The 20553-nt window shown below is 36.6% G+C and overlaps 2 protein-coding genes and 1 long non-coding RNA gene across 6 annotated transcripts; 2 read left to right on the top strand and 1 right to left on the bottom strand.

The window, feature by feature from the left end:
• The first annotated feature begins 1825 nt into the window (after positions 1-1825).
• rdh5 (retinol dehydrogenase 5 (11-cis/9-cis)) lies at positions 1826-5906 on the top strand. The gene is made up of 6 exons (XM_031748272.2): positions 1826-1871; positions 3006-3088; positions 3239-3561; positions 3688-3946; positions 4763-4926; positions 5282-5906. Exons 2-6 carry the CDS (start codon positions 3057-3059, stop codon positions 5500-5502), a joined length of 999 nt encoding a protein of 332 aa, XP_031604132.1. The 5' UTR covers positions 1826-1871; positions 3006-3056; the 3' UTR covers positions 5503-5906.
• Positions 3656-7221, bottom strand: LOC120440269. Its single transcript, XR_005613127.1, has 3 exons — positions 7114-7221; positions 4751-4900; positions 3656-3773 (listed from the first exon to the last, which is right to left on the bottom strand). It is a non-coding gene; the product is annotated as an uncharacterized LOC120440269 (long non-coding RNA).
• On the top strand, positions 7165-20010 carry gls2b (glutaminase 2b (liver, mitochondrial)). 4 transcript variants are annotated; one of them, XM_031748267.2, is made up of 19 exons: positions 7165-7459; positions 7613-7666; positions 7805-7904; positions 8024-8145; positions 10787-10916; positions 11141-11220; positions 11310-11473; positions 12941-12999; positions 13511-13543; positions 13659-13717; positions 13877-13943; positions 14716-14766; positions 14865-15041; positions 15157-15288; positions 15765-15857; positions 15941-16002; positions 16442-16518; positions 17618-17681; positions 17889-20010. In XM_031748267.2, the coding sequence occupies exons 1-19, from the start codon at positions 7287-7289 to the stop codon at positions 18043-18045; spliced, it is 1854 nt and encodes a 617-aa protein (XP_031604127.1). In that variant the 5' UTR covers positions 7165-7286; the 3' UTR covers positions 18046-20010. The 4 variants fall into 4 exon arrangements, with proteins under 4 accessions (XP_031604127.1, XP_031604130.1, XP_039468443.1 ...); XM_039612509.1 differs by having other exon boundaries at positions 7319-7459; positions 7783-7904; XM_031748270.2 differs by lacking the exon at positions 7613-7666.
• Positions 20011-20553: the final 543 nt, after the last annotated feature.

The following is a 20553-nucleotide window of genomic DNA, read 5'->3' as shown; positions in this document are numbered from 1 at the left end:
CTGAATGGCCCAGGAGAAGAAGCTGTTTGTGAGTCTGGAGGTGTGGGACCTGAGGCGCCAACCAGAGGACAGTGGGTCAAACAGGAGGTGGGCAGGGTGCAAAGGGTCACCTGTGGCCTAGTTTTTCTGAAACAGGAGAATCTGGCGATGGCCGCCAGGGGTGGAAGAGGGCAGGCAATCATTTTTTGGGCAGTGTTAATTACCCTCTGCACAGCCTTCCTGTTCTCAGTTGTGGCCCCTGCGTACCTGATGAGTGGCATAAGGCCAGCAGCAGCTCCCAGTCCAGGTTATTCTTCCTCAGGACACAGTCGTGTGTACAGAGCATACATACAGTTGGGGGCTAAGAACACAGCCCTGCAGGGATCCTGTCACTCCATGTGGTGAGTGACAGTAGGCGATAGAGGTGGGGGCCGAGTCAGACAAATTGGTTCACTACATTGCCTGATTTGTTGAATAAAAGGGGAAAAAGTTAAGTAACATTGTTGTAAAGATTCAGTTCACCCCTTTGCAATAGGTTGAAGAGGCCACAGACATAATAAACACCCGTTACCTTTATTTAGTATATCCAAAAAAAGCATTTTGTTTTATGGCTTTCTTTTCTGTGCCTGATACCTGAATGATGGTGTAGGTGTTACATGTCTATATAGAGTGAGGGCTGTACTGTCTGTTTTAGACCACATAATTTCAGATGTTGTTAATGATGGAATAATATTGTTGATGGAAAAATATTTTAATAAAGTTTAAAAATCTTCACTTGTGTTTTCTTCTTATAAAAAAATGTGTTAATTGAACAGTTGTCACATATAAAGAAATTGGGAACAAGGAAATGTGAATATTTGTATAAAGTACCTCATTTAAGAAAGAAAAGCCTTTAGGCTGCTTTTTAAGGAGATACCTTGTCAGGAGGTTCATACGCACAGCAGATGTCAGTGTTGGGTAAGCACAGATTAAATCTTTACAACACAACTAGAGAACAAGTGAGAGTTAAAGCCTGTGAGGGTTACAAGTGGGCAGTTTCCTTCTTTTGAAAATTACTTCAGGATCAAGAATTGTTTGTTTTTTTCATAATGGCTTCAGTGTACCTGTTACAAATGTGAAAATCCCTAAGAGACCTTAGCATTTATAGACTTGCAACTATTGCAACAAGTTTTGATATAAATATAGTAAGTGGATAAATACCTGCCTGGCTAAGGTGCTTGGACAGTTTGTGGAATGTGTGACGTGTCAGTGAGTGTGGCTTGTGAGTTCACTAATAGTATTACAGGCAAGAAATTTACCACACGAGACTGCTCTTAATCTAATTTTCATGTAAAAAAAAAAAACGTGTATGCGTATTTGTTCTTTTCCCACCGGCCCAAAAATTGCACAGGTCATAAAGACTGTTAAAAGAGTACTGTATGAGCTTTATTACTGATATAACTGTCAAGTCAAGGCAGTCACAGATTGTACTCGCGCTTGGTCCTACAGGATTATCACAATTTGTATAAATACTCTTAAAACAAAGTATTCATGCTGCTATAAACTAGGAACCTTCAGGCTTTGAAAATATATACTGTACGCACTTTGTGGTGCACCATTTGAAAGGACCTGATGTAACATGTTAAAATGTCTTTAAAAGGATCTTGAAATCCAAGTGCACGTCACAGAAAAGGTTTTTTGCTTGTTTCATTCCCACCACCTTTTTTTTTAAACACACCAACCAAATGGTTACGCATTGCTGGATTACCAATAGCGGGCTAGTCTAAACGGATAAACAACAGGGATAAAGCTTCTGTCCAACCAGCTGAAATAAGACTGGAGAATAACCAGAAAGGGAACGGGAAGAGGAGCGACAGCGTGTGGAGCTCCATCACTTCCCAAAAGATAAAAAGGTAGGACAACACAGTTTTGTGTTTTACTCACAACTTCAGTTTAATCAAAGAAAGTAATTAGTTTAAATGTGAATATTTAAAATTTAAGATATGCAGAAATGGACTTTTAAGTTTTATCTGATTATAAATTTACATTGACTGAGATTTAAACAGTTATTAGCATATTTAGTAAACCACATGTCATAAAAACAAGAAAACACATTTTAGAAATCTGTCAAAAACCAGTTAAAAACAAAAAAACAAACAAATTTGAAATGGGACACTAGATTTCCCTGAGAAGTCACAAAATTAATCAAGCATTTAGCATTCAGTCGGAAAATTACTGTAATTTGGCATCAAAAATAATAATGTGCTTTATTATTTTTTTCTGCTTTTTTGTAAAACAGCAAATTTGAACATTTGTGGATAACCAAAATAATTATATTCTAGCATTAAAAATATCATTACGGTGAAAGAGATTGTACACACTGGTGGATTAACACTTACAGAAACATAAGAAATCAATTTGGTAATTACCAATATTGTTAATTTAGGGCAGCTGTAGCATAAACCTTGCTGACATCTTTCTTTTTGAGAGAGTGTTCTGGTTCAGAAAATGTAATTATAATTCTACTTGCTAATTTATCCCAAAATGTAACCAGATTTGAACAAGTATATAAATATTTGGATACCTTAAGCAACAGAAGTTTTTTTGTTACACTAATAAGCCTGTAGACTAATTAGTTTTCAGCAATCCCAAGCAGATCCGTTACGGGCATTAAAATTATGTTTCAAAAACATGTCCCCCCCCCCCCCGACTCACTGGCTTTTACTCCATCACAAATGCCTTTTCTTTCTTCCTTAAGAGTATTATCCAAAGATTTATCACATGCCCAAAGCAGCCAAAGCAGTTTTGTATTAGGGGCGCCCTTCTATTATGGCTGTCACTGAGCAAATTCATTGTGCCAAATAGCAGTCAAAAAGATGAAATAAAACAATATAAAACTTCAATAAAAACCTAGTTATTGTGGAATTGAGATCGGTTTTGCAACATTCCTGAAACGTATCAATGTGTTTCTGATTTACATTCTCTTCTCTGAAAACTGTATTTGAGAGCTTTCCATGTCAGTACATACTAACATGTTATTTCAGCAGGCATCAAGTTCTCACAGTGACTGAAAAACTACTTCTAGTCCTGAAGGCATCATGGATACACAGTTCGTGTATGACCTTTTAGGGTAAGAAATACCAAAACTAAACTTTGACTTGGGATTTCTTTGCTAGCTGTAGTCATACCTTACCATAACTTTGAACCTCCAAACTCACAGATGCAGATGTGAAAGTCAAATACTTAACATTCTCGTTACATATTCTTTGATCTCTTTTAGGGAAAATGCTTGGTTATACATCTCTGCTACCTTCATTGTGTTGTGGATTGTCGGGTGGCTCTACAGAGACAGCCTGGAGATTGAGGATTTCAAATCTAAGTATGTCTTTGTTACTGGCTGTGACACGGGGTTTGGAAACCTGCTGTGTAAGAAACTGGATCGTAAAGGTTTCCGTGTACTAGCTGGCTGTCTCACAGAAAAGGGAGCTGATGATCTGAAAAGAGTGGCAGGGCCTTATCTGAAGACTGTCCTGCTGGATGTGACCAGTCAGGATAGCATTGAAAAAGCAATGGAGTGGACCAAGCAAGAGGTTGGCGATAAGGGTGAGAGATGATTTCCTACAGTTAAATATAGGACGATTGTAGCACATTATTAGATCACACAAGGCAAGCCTGTAAACAAAACACAACATAATTTCTTCCTTCTTTTGTCTTTTATTTGCTTTGTAGGACTTTGGGGTCTTGTGAACAATGCTGGACGTTCATTACCCATGGGTCCATCAGAGTGGATGAAAGTGGAGGATTTCCACAGCACACTGAAAGTAAACATGAATGGAGTGATTGCCATGACAATGACCTTCCTGCCCCTCATCAAACAGGCTCGTGGCCGTATTGTAAATGTAGCATCAGTGCTTGGTAGGGTGGCAGCAAATGGTGGTGGATACTGCATTTCCAAGTTTGCAGTAGAATCTTTCTCTGACTGCCTCAGGTAAGACTCATTTACAGGGCTGCTGCAACCATATATATTATCTTAAGGACCCAGTTGGTGCTTTCGTCTTATTTAGAAAGACAGACAGTGTATCATAATTAGAAAGTTAGTATGGATGATAAAGTTTTATTACATTTTCAGTGATAAAAAAGACCATCAGTAAATTACAGAGTGCACTAAAATGCACACCATCCAACGAATTGTACAAATAGACCAAATTTGGCCACAGCGTGCCTCAGAGAAGGATTTTTGGTTCTGAGGCCAAACGGGGGGAAATGTTTGTCACCCTCACTGACTCACATAGCTACATTAACTCTCTTTTTCTGCCAGGTATTTGATTATGTTTTCATTAATGACAATGAAAAGCTTGCAGCCTGTGTTATAGAGCTAGCACTGAAACCATCTAAATCTAAAAACCTGAATATTAGTTGGTAAGTCGAAACTCAAGACTTTACTAATATTCAGTAGGACATTCAATAGCATTTTATAGTAATAGAATACAATGTATCAGTTATAAACAGACATAAGAACTCATTTGCACTCTCAGAAAATCATGAAAGCCCGCCCTCTAAGGGAGTACTAATGACAAATAGAGATTTTTAAACTCATTTGTTGGCTTAAATGCAAATGGCCATACCATTTGGCCATTTGATTGGCTTTTCATGATCTACCAATCCAAATATTTTTATTAATATCTCACAAATAAACTGTAAAGCAGATATAAAGCAGGGCATGTTAGAAAGTGGTACTCAAAATTAGATGAGGTTTTGTTATTACTATGAAAAAGCAACACACAGAGCATACCTCTGTTTCCAGGAGAGACATCCACTACTTTGGAATTAAGGTGTGTATCGTTGAGCCCGGGTTTTTCAAGACTGCAGTAACAAGCCTTGAACCCATTGAGAGGGAGCTCCATCGCCTGTGGAACCAACTCAGCCCTGAAGTAAAGGCCAGCTATGGAGACAAATACCTTGATAAATGTAAGTACAATGGGCTGTGGATCATCTGAAGCATTTTATTGATGCAGAATAGGTCAGTTGTGTCACATTCTTACTGATTTGTTTGGTTTTTTTTTCTGCTTTGATACACTAGGAATGAAATGTAACTGCTAATTTTAGATATAAAAGGTTACCTATTGAGAAATGACTGCCAAGATTCATACATAACATTTCAATCCAAAAATATGTTTGCGTGCTTTTAAAAAAATTAGGTATTAAAATAAATCAGGGAACATCAGACTAAGCATGAAGGATTCTCGCAAATTGCCAGTTTATTGTGACTTTAAAAAAAATCACAAATCACTATCTGGTCACGATACATAATTCTCTTTTTAAGATATCAAGACACAGCGTTTGATCATGAATGCCGTCTGCGACTCTGACCTCACTAAAGTGACCAACTGCATGGAGCACGCTCTCTCTGCTGCCTACCCTCGCACCAGATACAGTGCTGGCTGGGATGCCAAGCTTGTCTGGATCCCCCTCTCTTACATGCCTTCCTTTGTAGTTGATATTGCACTGAAGCTCGTGCTTCCACGTCCTTCAAAGAGCGTCTGATTTGGGATGACCTACTTTATGTAATTTTGACGCAATAAGGAGGCTGACATTAAAAAGTTTTTTTTTTCTTTTAAAAATTATCAATTTTTCTTATCAGAGTTGGCCATGTGATGATAACATGATAACTTTAGAAATTACTGTTATTATATTTATAAGTGTATACCATAGAAAAGTTTTTTTCCCCCTCTGTAATGTCTGTTTGACACTTCCAGACAACATAAAAAATATTCATACAGTTTACTGTATACGTACTATTCTGTATGTTGGGTGTTTTGACGCTATTGTTTATGGTGTTTGTTATGGATGTTGTTCACCATGGAAGCCTGAATCAAGAGCATTTTAATATTAAGAAACTGTGTTTGTCAGAATGCAAGGACGGGCATGCTGCCGAAAGGGGAGTGAGAACGGGCTGCTGTATACAGAAATAAAATAAATAAAGATTTGCTATGAAACAATATCTACACGCTGAGCTACAGTTATGGGCAACATGAACACGGCAGTTAAATGAGAAGAAATATGCATATATGAAGACTCATGCACTGTATGTGTGTGATTGCCATGTTTTTAAGTTGTGTATGACTGTATTATTGTTGGATCTTTAAATATTAATTACATACCTACATATACACACTACATAGTATTTACATTGTATACTATTTTGTATACTTTCTAAATGCAGTTCAGTAGATCTGGAACATTTTCAACTGACAGAGATGGAATTAATTACTTTGATGGAGGGACATTATTACTGTTTTATGTTTTTTTAAATGGAAAGAAGCAGAAAACAAAAAATATGTTTCACCAGAATCTGGTTCGGTATTCTACGGAAGCATAGAGCTGCCACCCAGGCAAAAGAAAAGTAGAGCTATATCACGTTATAACGTGAAAAGTTTATTGTTCTAACAAGATACTTTTCATGTTTGAACAACATAAAATCACGTTATTACAATATACATAATTATCATAATAACGTTATAACAAAAAACCTTTCACGTTCTTACTATATAAATATTGTACGAACGTGATAATTGTGTAAATGGTAATAACGTGATTTTATGTTGTTCACTAACGTGATATGCTCTATTTTTTCTTTTGCCTGGGTGGCAGCTTTACGCTTCCGTAGTATTCTGGCACATTGCTACCCAACTGTAAGTTTACACCACATTACATCAACCCTACAGACTGGAAAATCCACCAGGTGGTGCTAAAACATCGCATGAAAGTTTGAGAAGTAATGTGCTTAAAAATTCCGTACTGCAAAAGCAGTTAAATAATGTGTGAAATATTGATTGTTCTTTCTTATGCATGTTTTAATACTCCAACGGCTTTGGCGATTCAGATTCAGAAATTCATTTCTAGCTTCTGACCGGCTCCTGTGCAGACCCTGTTGCTTTCAAATGCTCCATGTAAAACTTTAACCACGCTTTCAAAAGAGTATTTGTGGGGTTGTGGGTTGTGACACATTCTAGGCTGTTTTAATAATATAAAACTTTTTCTTGTTGTACTGTTTAAGTAGCCCCGATCTATATATATTTTAAGTTTAATATTTTTTTTCCAAGTAAATGAACTGTACTTCTTTAAAAGGGCTTGTAAAAAAATAAAAAGTCCCACCTTTCCGATGACACCTGAAGGTAACAACTTCAACTTCAGCCTGAAGCTGGAAAGTCAACGACCTCGCACGAGCAGCTGGCGTACAGCTCAGAAAGTAACAGCCAGGTTATCTGTGTTGATTTTCTCCTGAACGAACTATCGCGAAGGCTTTATTTGTGTCGTTTGTCGCAGCCATGCATTTCCTGAACGCGCTGCGCCTGTCAAACTCTGCTCAACTGATGGTCAAAACTACAGATGTGGCGAAGAAGGTTTTCATTGTGCAACCAGCATGCTGTATGGGCACGAAATCAATAACACAGTTTCAGAGACGATCCCCTGCAATACGAGATCATTTCCATCTGAAAATGTAAGTATGTGTGTGCTAAATTAGTGAGAGTCAGCACTTCCCTACCGGTGTGAATTCGTTTAAACAGAACGCCTCCATACCATTAACTATTATCTGCAATAAGCTGGTATATAATTATTTGTGCATGAGCCGGAGTTGTTTTCTGTGTTATAGACACAGAGAAACTATAGAGGGAAGAGAACAGTCACCATATGGAACTCCACACAGGTGGTTATGTCTGTGTGTGCAGCATGTGTAGGCTATAAAAGCAATCTTGTCTTTTAATTGTTGTTTTGTTTTAAAGGGAATCCAACACTTTTTTTGATTGTTTTCCTCTTTTCAAGAGTGTGCTCTTCACTTCACCAGGAACATGCATTCAAAGCCGTCTGGTTCTGGAGTGGAAAACATGCTTTTCTACACCATCACAGAGGGAAAAGAACAAGTGCCCATCTCATACTTTACAGCAGTAAGCAGACATCATCTGTATATTTCTTTATATGTACTGTTGCTACTGAATATATCCTAGCTTATTTATTGTACATACTGTGTCCGATGACATAAATGTTGACAACTTCTTATTTGCAGGCACTGAAAAAAAATGGTCTTCACCCATCCGATCCTCGCCTTAAAGACTGCATGGAAAAGCTCCGACAGGCCGTGAAGGAATCTGTTGGTGAGGTGATGATGGACAAAGACCTTTTCCACAGGTGACATGGGGCAGCCATGCTTTAATTAAACTAAAAAGAATCCAGTCTGACCAAAAATTTATTTAATTAAACAATAAGTTTTTTTGTATTTTCCTGCAATTTGGGGGCCATGGTCTTGTATATACAGGTTTACTGCCAGGGCGTACTGAATATAACAGAACTTTTACTGTGATTAGAAAGCCTGTGTCTTTCTTACTGACAAGAGAACAGTCGGTTCCACTGTAGCAGAGCATGATAACCCCCATATACTGTAAACTTTACAAATGGAAACTGTTTAAAAGACAACCTCTATCTTCTACTGAAGTCCAAGCATACGAGGCTAAGGAAAGTCTAGATAATCATTTTATATCACTTTGATTTTAAGTAGGCCTAACCATTGAAATTCCCTTTTCTAACAGTGTAAAAAAGTTAAACTACACATTTAATCTCTGAGAATAATGTCAGAAAAAGAAGTGCAATTACAACAGTAAGTCCTAGATTTTCCACATGATATAGTAATGGTGGTGTAGTACATGAAATAATTGAAAGAAATCTTTCAGGATGACTATTTGGGCTCAAATTTTAAGAAATGAATATGTAAAACTAAACAAGAAATTCTGGTAGCTCAATGCTCAGACTGTCCCGATAAAAAAACAGAAAGTTTCTCTTAATTCACAGAGAATGCTCTTTTCTTGTGGACTCAATGTAAAGTCAGTATTAAAAAAATACAGGAACTTTTCTCTTATTTTAATATTTACATATATTTTAATTATTGTGGTGTAATATAAATTGTCGTGGGGGAGGTCTTTAACAGCAGAAAATGCTGCAAAACTCATTAAAATACATTTAAAAATCCCAAAATGTATTAGGCCAGATTTGAGCCTTTCGATTCTAGCCCCTGGGCCTTAAGTTTGATACCCATGGTCTAGCTGGAAATGTACGTACTTTTTTAACTTAATAAACAAAGCACTTTACAATTAGGAGCCAGAGATCAGATCAGTAACCCTGTGGTTATTGGACAGCGAGCCTGAGCCACAGCTGCCTCCGTCTACAGAGTGTGATTCAATTTGGAAAAATGGTTTACATTGCTGGTAAATGCTTTCTGTTTTTGATCACTACAAATCAAATGAGGCTAAGTTTCATTGCATTAGGGTTATTTACACTCAGTACGTCGACCCTCCAGGTGAACTGCCTGTAAGTACTGACATTTAGCTGTTAGTCCTGTGGCTGCTGGAGATATAGTTTAGCTCCCTTTGTTTATTTATTTATTTTTGGTTTTGGTTATGTCATTGTGTTTTGTTTTGTATTATTATTAATATTATTTCTTATGCCACTCTGTGAAACCAGTGTAGTCTGTGGATAAGCCCATGATTTATCATTTGTATGTCAGTACAGCAAGTCAGAAACAATGTTAAGAAAATAACACACAGAGTAACTTTTAGCAAACTCTAAAGGGCAACAGTGGCCAAGAAAAATGGATCTAATGCGGTAGTTGACAGGAAATTTAACTTTACATTTCTCCCACAATTATTTTTTTTTTTTTATGGGACTTAATCTTCGTTACACTATCCCTCAGAGAGGGCTATCTTAGCTGTGACAGTCCATAGTGTTTTGTTTTCCATGCATGAGGAAGCAGGTGCAGGCATGAGACCAAACTATTTTTAGCCTGACCTTCCACTAACAATCCATTTTAGTACAGGATTTGTTGTATGTGATGTTACGCGTAATTGTTTCTCTCTTCTTTTGTCTTTCACGTACTTTATGTTCAGTCATTCAGACAGGTTTAGGAACGATAAGGCGGAACTATAGAATGTGGAAGAAGTCGGAACTAAATGGACAACATTTTATACAATTTTTAAGGCTGTAGCTTCTGGTGTCACAAATTGTGCGCATACAAATTTTTTTCTTTATAAATAATAAATTGAAAAACCGATACACTGTATAATGTAATGCAAATATGTACAGGTATAGCTTAAGAATGTTAGATATTTCATACAGTGATAAATTCCCACCCTGTAATGTCATAATTAAATACATGCATTTCATCTAGATCCATCCCAAACATGGAGCTGTGAAAGTCGGTGTCAGGACATGTCAGTTTTATTTACTGTCATTTTGATCAAAGGAACAGCTTCTCACACTTAATGAAAACTGACAGCTGCTGGCTTCCACTTACTCTAGAGGCTACGCCCACAGACACACACACACACACACACACACACACACGCGCGTGTTTGTACTCATATCCTTGTGGGGACATCTAATTGACATAATGCTTTCCCTACTTTCCCTAGCCCCTTACCCTAACACTAGCCATCAAAAATGAATGCCTAACCCTAACCCTTACCCTAAACCGCACCGTGCATCAGAGCTTTATGAAAAGAAAACTAAGCAAAATTCTCTTAATACCTAACCATAACCCAGTTATATCCCTGTCACTAAAACCACATTTTGATTTCTCAAAAATGCCATCAATCTTGTGGGGACTGGGATTTTGGTCCCCACAAGAGCTGTTGATCCCCACAAGTATAGTAAACTTCCATTCTTTGGTCCCCACAAAGATGTCTAAACAGGTACACACACAACACACACACATAATGAAAGTATTTTCTTTTTATTTAGGGCTCTTGAGTAATTCCGCATTATGCTGTTTTTGTCTTAGATGTGTAGGAGGAAACATTGTTCTGCTAATCCAGGCCTTCAGGAAGAAGTTTATCATCCCTGAGTTTGACCTGTTTGTACAGAAAATAAATGAAATCTACGAAAAAGTGCAGAAGCAAAGTGATGGGAAGGTAAACTTTTCCAAATTTAGTTTTCCATGCTATAATGGTTTATTTGCTGCGTAAAGCTTTCTCTTAATTCATCCTTCTGCCCCAATATCTGCACACATTAAACATAATACTTGATGAGTAAATAAGGAATCTCTTCTACTGCATTAACATTAGTTCTAACAATTACTTCTGAATGAGCATTACTTCTGTCTTGACTTTAACTGTGTTTCTCATTGTGACTGCAGGTTGCAGACTACATCCCCCAGCTGGCTAAATTCAGCCCAGAGCTATGGGGTGTGTCTTTGTGTACAGTTGACGGACAGAGGTAGGAACTAAACATTTGAATGAGAGTCTTCGATGAGATTTGTAGAGATTGTGTAGGCTCTAAAGGTTTATTCTGTTTTCTTTTTGCAGGCACTCAGTAGGCCACACCAAACAGCCATTTTGCCTGCAGTCCTGCGTGAAGCCCCTGCAGTATGCCATTGCCGTACATGAGTCGGGAACAGAAAAGGTTCACCGCTATGTTGGCATGGAGCCCAGTGGACTCAAGTTCAATGTGCTTTCACTTGATGATGAAGGTATGTAAAGCCTCATTACCTCCTATTGGATTATAAAATCCATCAATGCAATCAGTGCGTGGAAATGACACCTAAAGTTCAAAGAAATCTAGTTATGATGCATCTAGCACAGCACATAACATGCATCTTAGTTTCCTTTTACTCCTGCATAAGTGCTAAACTGACTGGATGAACAATGTCTTCCTCCAGATGAAACCTGAATGTATATTCTCATAATAATTTTATCATAATGTTTTTTATTCTTCTGCTTAATATCAAGGAAGAAATCTAGCTGTGTTACTCTGACACAGAATTTAGGTCCTGCACAACTGTCACTGACACTGGTTTCCTTCTCTGAGAAATACTGTGAAATTCAGGACATTTCCCTTCCACCGAGTCAAATTTTACACCAATAATAATTAATGAAATGTAATAAACTGATTAGTTACCATTTTGGTAACAAGGTAGTGTTTGTAATTGTTTTTCAGTTAAATAAAAAGAACAAATATTTGCTGGCTGCCCTTTTTGAAATTTTGTTTTGTTAACACGATATATATTTAAAGACATTTTGTAAATTTGTTTTTGCAGTACTTTTTTGGTACAAAAATTATTCTGTTATTCAGATTATATTTCATGCACATTAGGAATTTTGTCAGGACCCTTTTTTTCAAAATATGCACTAGTGGTCAGAAATTTACATATACCCATCATGAGCATGAATGTTGTGGTAATTTCAGGAATTTTAATGATTTCTTTGACCTCTTCTTTTGGAAGAGGTGGAATGATTTTATTAAAAAAAGAACTGGGTGCACAAATTTGAATATACTTTGGAATTTCTCTAATCTAAAAAGGTTAAAAAGAATACATACAGGCCCAAAGTTAAATTTTTAAGTAACTGTTGTTGAAGGTTCTACAATGTCTTTTAACCTGACAACGCCAAGCCCTATTAGCTTTGTTAGTAATCTACAAGCTACAAGTGGTACTGTAGTTTCTCTTTGCCAGCATAAAAAGAATTTGTTTGACACTCATTGGATTGAACTCTAGCAGTTCTGCTAAGAATAGTGGTCAAAAATCCAGTCCTCCCAGTAGCATGTTGATGGTGACCAAAAGCGTCTGGTTGAGGTGCAATTTGTTAAGAGTGGGGGCTGCATGTATATTTGAACCTGCATGTATACTTTTGACGTTGTGTTAATTAGAGAAAATCCAAAATAACTGCAATCTTGTGTACCCAATTCTTGTTTGTTTGTTTGTTTTTTTAAAGTAATTGAAGATGTTTGCTGTACAATCATCCTACCCTGGAAAAACAGCAGTGCAAAGAAATCATTAAAATCCCCAAATTACTATAACGAGTGTATATAAACTTCAGACCACAACTCTTATGTTGATTCACATATTATAGAGATTGATTTAAGAGCTTTGTACAAAACCATTATTTCATAAAGAATTTGTCTTCAACCCTGTGTCTTATTTTACTGTCCCGTCTCATAGATAAGCCCCATAATCCCATGGTGAATGCTGGAGCCATTTTGATCAGCTCTCTTATCAAGGTAGACAGATGAACAGTTATCACTCTCTTTTTAGTGAAAGACTGTGGCAGCGAAAGGTTAGTTGCAGATTTTATATATTTTTAAAGCTCTAATATTTTAAATAAAGAAATTAATATTAAAATATGCACTAACTAACTGTGTTTACCCTGCTGTTGAGTAAGACTCTTGCAGCAATGGTACTTTATGGCTATTGTCACAAAGCTGCAGTAGCAAGTTATGCACTCAATTTAAAAACAACTTAATGCATCAGATGTTTTACTGCATGAAAATTAGTAATTTTCTATAGCATATTCAATGTTTGCCTCAAAGTTGGACCACCTGGTTTATGATCATTACCTGCTCTTCTTTTACTGCTGATAATAGGATACTAAATCATGCAATCAGTAACACATTCGTGTTTTTTATACTGTGCAATTAGTAGCAGCTTCTGAATGTAGGAGCTGAGTGAATGTGGCAATTATACTCAGAACTGTTTGTTTTTACACAAGCAAGCGACTCTCCTTGTTTTCAGCCTCACTCAAATAAGGCAGAGAAGTTTGACTATGTAAGTAATGTGCCTCCAGTTTTCTTCTCTGTTTACACCATTAATATAAAAATGTAGGATTATTATTTTGGTGCTCAGAGGTATCCTGAAAAAGCACAGATTTTTTTTTTTCCAGGTTATGGAGTTTGTGAAAAAGATGGCTGGCCAAGAATATGTAGGATTCAGCAATGCCACGTGAGTGCATTTCAAAATGCAGTTGGAGTATTTTGTATTTATTTGCCTCCGTTTAGCACAAGCATGAGTGAAAAGACTTACTGTATTATGGGTTTAGTCCACTTCCTATTGCATTATTGATGTTTTTTTATATTGATCTCTGCTGTTTCTTTGTCTCAGGTTCCAGTCAGAAAAAGAAACAGGCGACAGAAATTTTGCCATCGGATACTACATGAAAGAGAAGAAGGTCAGTTTCAGAACATTTGGAACTCTGTTTAAAATTTCAGACTTCAAAAATTCATTTTTGTTTTTGTTCTAGATGAAATATTATAGAGTCTAACCAGTTTTGATCATGCAGTTGTGCACATGTTGAAAAAAAACATTCCCTAAAGCTCACATATTGGAATTTAAAAGTTTCAACTTGATACTTTTCTTTCAGTAATTAAAAACAATCAAAATTAATCATCCTTGATTTAATTCTGAAAGTAATGACTAATTGATCAACTGAGTGTCTCATCGATTGAGGTTTGCAGACAAGTTACCACTAACCAAATGACATTAACTTCTTTGCCATTTTATGATGTGTGACAATCATGGTGACATTGAAGGATCAAGTGAATAAGGCCTGTAGGACACAAATCAGAAGCCAGCCAGAAACATCCAAGAACTACTGCTAAGCAGTCTGGGAATACTGATTTTTCCTTTGCAACCATGGTTGTATTACTTTTAATATGTTGGACAACTCAAGCAATGTCCACATGAGGTCATGTTAGAAACTCAATAGATGACACACATGACAAGGAAAAGCTAATATTTAAAACCTAAATACTGTATTTTTATCCATTTTAACCTATTATAAAATGTATGTTTTGATCAGGAACTCAGCAGTCATATTCCACATTTATAATAATGTTTTTATAATTTTTAATTTTCATGAAACCAAATTGCCAAGTTTCAGATAAATATTCTGCTTACTTTGGTCAATCAGATACTCATGATGATAATATTTCACTCACCAGTGTTTTCCTCTGGGAGCAGATATGATTGATGCCCTTGACTTCTACTTCCAGGTAAAATGTCAATAAAGAGTCTTTTGCAGCCTTTTATTTATGAAAAATGATTCAGTAGTTTCAATAATAAACTGACTATTCCTCTCTATTCCCCTCAGCTTTGCTCCATTGAGGTAACCTGTGAGTCAGGAAGCATCATGGCTGCCACTCTGGCCAATGGGGGAATTTGCCCAATTACAGGCGAGCGTGTCCTGAGTACTGAGGCTGTGCGAAACACCCTGAGCCTCATGCACTCCTGTGGCATGTATGACTTCTCCGGCCAGATGGCTTTTCATGTGAGTAACAGCAGGATGTGATGGAACAAGCACTTCACTGTGTCACAACAAAAATAGCAGTAATCTCATTACCTAGAACAAATGGCACATTCAGCCTCTAGTTCTCATCTCACAGGTGGGCTTGCCTGCAAAATCGGGAGTATCCGGTGCAATTCTGTTGGTGATCCCCAATGTGATGGGAGTGATGTGCTGGTCTCCTCCACTGGACAGGGTTGGAAATAGTGTCCGAGGAATACACTTCTGTCAGGCAAGAAACCAGTTTCTGTTTTATTATATTTAGACCACTTATGATTTGTTTTTTTAAGTTAATGTTTTAATTTAAATTTTTAATGCAAGTAGAACATCAGATCATTTCAGTGGCCTTTGTAATATTTGTCTCGTGTTTAAATTGGCTCTGAAGTCTTCAATACTTCAGGCCTTACAGTAGAAGCTCTAATTTTTTTTAAAGGTGATGATGATTACAGTAGTAACCAGTTTAGTTTGATAAATGACTTGCAGTCATTACACTATTGACATCCTCTTAAAGCCAGAAGCCTGGCTTTGACTAATACCATAAATATTCCCCCAAAATGTGTCTGTAGTTGCTTTAAAGAGTGCAAAATGTCTAATAAACCTGACTTATTCTGTGGCTTTTATATTCTGTTTTGTAATCTTTATTTTTTTTGAATCAGTGATTTTGTCCCCCCCCCTAAAGACTAAATCATACTGTTTTTCTTTTCTTAGGAACTTGTGTCAGTGTTCAATTTTCACAATTACGACAACTTGAGGCACTTTGTAAAGAAACAGGACCCTCGCAGACAGGATGGCGATGACAGGGTGAGTTGCTCGTATTCTGTGTGGTACTGTATGTAATATGTGCTCTGAGCCTCCATGTTTAAGGCTCTCTGATGTTTTTGCAGAACAAGTCTGTTTTCAACTTGTTGTTTGCCGCCTACAGTGGAGATGTATCGGCACTGAGAAGGTAGATAATCGAGACTCCTGCTTTTGTCTGTCCTCTATAAAACATTTCCCTCACAATGTCTAAAACAGGCCCTGGATCAAATTAACTCAACAATGTTTATTACTAGTAAGGTATAGTGAACAAAATGACCTTTTATACCTAGTACAGAATCAGAACATCTGTTTTTTTTTGTTTGTTTTTTCATATATTTACTGATATGGCATATTGTAATAATGCACATTTATAAGACCAATAAGAGTTCTCTTTTTTTTAAATAAGACAAGCGTGGAATCCAGAATTTGTTTCGGGGAGGAGATACAAATCTCTTTGGGGTTGCATCAGTAAAGGCATCGATTGAAAAAATCTGCCAAATGAAACATGGAGAGCTACCCACTGTGGCGACCCCTTGTGAATAAGGGAGCACTTGAAAGTAGCTGACTGTTTGTGATTTGTTTTTCAGATTTGCGCTTTCTTCCATGGACATGGATCTCAAAGACTATGATTCTCGAACAGCGCTTCATGTTGCTGCAGCTGAGGGTGAGCTTCATAAGTTCAGGCTAATTTTACACTTATTTGGTCATTTTTTTGTTTCCTCATTTATTTTTAAATGAATGACTTAGCGCCCTGATATTTATGTATTTGCTTTTGACATTGTCCTTGTGTCACCTTAGTGCTCACAAAGAAGTTAGAAGTGATGAGTAGCAGTCATATTGTTACTTCAACTGAGTTAACCTGCCTCCTATAAACAGACAAGCATAACTTCTGAGAATAGAAAAGAATCCTCAACACCACAGGCTGAAATGCAGCCCCAAAATAAGTGCAGTTAGCTTAAGTGATCATCTAAGATCGAACTAATCATGACTTTGATCCAAACAACATACATTTAAGGTTTTGCTACAACACAAAAGTTTGTCATAGATGTTTAAGAAAACTTGGTGTAATTGTAAGATAACAGATGCAGAAATTTACAGATTTCAGTTTTAATGATGATTGGTTGGTAGAGCAGACAAAAACAACCTTTATTACCTATCCACTGTCTTCTCTCAGTTAAAAGAATGCCGTCTGTTCACTCTGTCATTTCTTTTCATCGCTGACTGATAGAAAAATACTTAAACTTGTTAAATCGTTTGTTTTGATGCTCACAGCAGTAATTAGTGCAAAGTTTCACTTTGTTTATTCTCATGATTAACAGTAGAGGTTCAGTACCTCTGGCTCACATTATACAAGCCACTAATGAACCAGCTCATAAACCCTTACAGAGCACCATATGGTAGATTATTTGTCTTCTGTTGCAATGTTAGTTTATTCACAGCACAGATTTAATGCTCCGCTGCCACGACTACAGCAGTAACATTTTTCTTGAAAAGAGCCTCGTAAGCAAGCTATTTGTTTAGAGGATAAACATGGAAGTAACAGCAGTTTTCTTCCAAAAGGGAAAAGGCAAAGATTCCCAAATGCCATTCTGATTCATTCATTCTGCTGGATTGCAATAGAAGGAATTAATAATTACATATTTATTGTTGTTTGTTTTTATTTTAGCAGATTTTGTTCTCCATTTTTAATTCTGTGATGCTACTAGATTAATTTGTCAATGGTGACAATTTGCTTTTTTTGCTTTTTAAAATTCTATTCTTAGGTCACATGGATGTAGTAAAATTCCTCACTGAAACCTGCAAAGTTGATCCACTTGTAGAAGACAGGTGAGATAAATATCTTGTATATAATTCTAATTATAATCAATTGATTACATTAACCCTGTACAGTCATACTACTTCATTGTAAAGAGCCTTTTTCCATCAACTAAACTTGTCCAATTATTTATCAGCACAAGATGTTAATACCACAGTTTGTGTACTCTTGGACTTTGTCATCCATAGTTTTATGAATTGCCTCTTCATCATTTGCAGGTGGGGGAATCTACCGGTCGATGATGCCATGCAGTTTGGGCATGACGAGCTAGTGAAGGTGCTCAAAGATTACCAGCAAGAGTGCATGCAGCAGGAAAAGAAGCAGAGTGAAGCTGTGCATCACCAGAAGCTTGACACCATCGACGGCATGGTGTGATAGCTAAAATAAAGTTCTGAAATTGTAATACATCAGGGCATTTGTGCAATTTTCCAAGTTTAGAAATATGGGTGTCCATTTGTAGCACGTAACATGAGTGACGCACAAACAACAGAATATAACTGTCATGGAGCTTTATGAAAGAGTTGGGAGATTTTTATTTCTTTAAATTCCAATCAGGTGAATAGTTTATTGTTTATAAGTTCTATTCTATAACGTATATATGTGTGAGGGTCACTTGATTAATATCTCTGTCAAAGTGCAAGTGAGTACAATGTAGTGCCACACAAAGGGAAATTGATGCCATCCGACTCAAAGTTACATGAATTTCAGCAGCAGGTGACAGGGTATAAAAGATTTTTGACGACAGGAAGGTGCTTGCTGTTTTTGTTCTATAAAGGATTTTCCCTCCTTTGCCTTGGATGAATGTTGTGTGACACTGGTCTTTCTTACTCCCAGTCAAACCACCTATCAAACTCAGCGTATATAAATTATTTGAAATCCATACCATAAACACGATGAAATAATATCACAGCTATAACACAGGAAAACATGTTTATGTAAACTGTTCAAATTGATATTGACATTTGATCATAGTGGCCAACTTAATGTTAATTTATTATGTATATTTTTATACGGTGACTTGGGAAAACTGCATGTTCATACTGTAAAGAAAGAGAGACAAGGAGTCTCAGTGTGGTATTTTATGATCTCCAGCCTCATAATAAATTATAGAAATCAATAAGGTTCCAAAAACTAAATGGTGTGAAAGGTTTGGCATTAAATCCATCTATGCCACCCAACGTTTGATTTTATTTTGATGTTATTAAGTTAGTCAATGCTTCATAGTGTGACAAATTTGATATTAAATATTCTGCAGCACCCAGTAAATCAACTGAATACATGATGAAAAAGCAGCAGGAGAGTGTGTTTTGCATAATCAAGATATTTCAATGAAAACAAATGGAACAAGTAATGTAATAAGAACTATTTAGCGAGATATAACGAATGTATGCCACATTATTTTAACCATATAAAGACTGTACCATGAAATAATTGCCAGAAAAGTCACATTTTCTGAAAGAGGATTGTGTATTTAACCTTCTGCAAAATGTAATAAATAAATAAATACATATAAATTTGCATATATGAGCTTATATTGCATATATGAGCTTTAATTTATACCATTTTTGTTAAATCCAGTGTTTATGTGAAATTTCTTGCTTAGAAGTCACACTTTTAAGTCTTTAAGAGTCTTTAAAACTCTCAAAAACTCATAACAAATATGATACCCTTGACATTACGGGGTTATGACTCCCCTCTCCTTACCAATGCTTTATTTATAAATGTAGAGTTAATAATTATTGACAGATTGTACCTTTAATTTCATGCATATGATACAACAGACTGTAGCCACAGAGCAAAAATGCTTCATTTTTTCTTTAATCCATCAGATGGCACTATGTGCCTGTCCAACATGTGTCCGTGCTGTTTGTAAACTGGTCAACCTACAGTATCAGTTGTTATCAGGTGTAACAGTGCGCCTTAGATTTGTGGAGAGAAAAAGCACTGCTGAGCAATAAAGAGCTTATATAAGATTAAGCTGCCATTCAGAGAGACTGGTGCTGCCTGAAGAGACTCTAGTGGTCCTGACAGGATCTTGAACCCATTCCACCAAAGAAACAAACAGAAACAGACATTTAGACAACAAATATGCAACGCAATATTTTCTACACATTTTACTTGTTCTTTAAATGGATTTCTTTTAGTCTCTTAGACCAATATTTCTCTTTTCTATTTTGGAAAGTGAGCAAATATGTCACAACTGTATCCAGCATTTTGAATGATTTAAGAAAAAAATCTACTCCTCACCACCCAGTCGATTAGGTGCAGCTCTTGATTTGAACGCTTTACTGTGTGTAGACTGGTGCTCTCTGTTTTCTCAAAAGCATTCAATAAAATCGATTGTTGGCAATTGCTACCTTGTTGAAGCCTGTGGTTTTCTCTACCTTAAGAAGACAACTGGTGAAGTATCAATGTGTGTCTTCTCAAAAGACAAACACATTTGTGTTGCTTTCCACAATGATTAAAATTTTGGACTCTGGGCAGTTCGTGGCTCAGATAAATTGGACCTGCTTATTAATGTCATAGACAAGTGTTCATTTTTTGAATGATTTGAACTTTTTGGCATGAAGGAGGTTTAATGAAGCCAGAAATATAAAAGCTGACTTTAATGAGTTGGCACAGGGATGTGCGTGAATCCCACAAGGATTTTAGGATTTTCTCAAGTTGACAAGGTTGTTCTGCCATTCAGCCATTGTTGCCTTCTGGAGATTAGGTTTCAGAGAATGTGTTTGCAGCAGTGAGATTAAGGATGGTAATAGCAAAATACCTGAACCATTAGATCAGTTGCTATTAAATTTAGTTTTAATACTTATAGTTCCAGTAGAATGATTCCTACTAGCATTTGTGTTTCACTTAATTTTCTTCTATTGTAACTTCAAGTTG

This window comes from Oreochromis aureus, linkage group 5 (genome assembly GCF_013358895.1).
Source record: "Oreochromis aureus strain Israel breed Guangdong linkage group 5, ZZ_aureus, whole genome shotgun sequence".
Taxonomy (NCBI): Eukaryota; Metazoa; Chordata; class Actinopteri; order Cichliformes; family Cichlidae; genus Oreochromis; species Oreochromis aureus.
Note: the sequence above shows the minus strand (reverse complement) of the source record. Positions and strands in the feature narration are given on the sequence as shown.

What these genes read in the sequence shown, in the direction of transcription:
- rdh5 (XM_031748272.2), top strand. Translation starts at nt 3,057, where the DNA reads ATGGATACACAGTTCGTGTATGACCTTTTAGG. An exon ending in GCAAGAGGTTGGCGATAAGG is followed by an intron (nt 3,562 to 3,687) that starts GTGAGAGATGAT and finishes TTTGCTTTGTAG; the next exon opens with GACTTTGGGGTCTTGTGAAC. An exon ending in TCTTTCTCTGACTGCCTCAG is followed by an intron (nt 3,947 to 4,762) that starts GTAAGACTCATT and finishes CTCTGTTTCCAG; the next exon opens with GAGAGACATCCACTACTTTG.
- gls2b (XM_031748267.2), top strand. Translation starts at nt 7,287, where the DNA reads ATGCATTTCCTGAACGCGCTGCGCCTGTCAAACTCTGCTCAACTGATG. An exon ending in TGTACAGTTGACGGACAGAG is followed by an intron (nt 11,221 to 11,309) that starts GTAGGAACTAAA and finishes TTCTTTTTGCAG; the next exon opens with GCACTCAGTAGGCCACACCA. An exon ending in GACAGGATGGCGATGACAGG is followed by an intron (nt 15,858 to 15,940) that starts GTGAGTTGCTCG and finishes ATGTTTTTGCAG; the next exon opens with AACAAGTCTGTTTTCAACTT.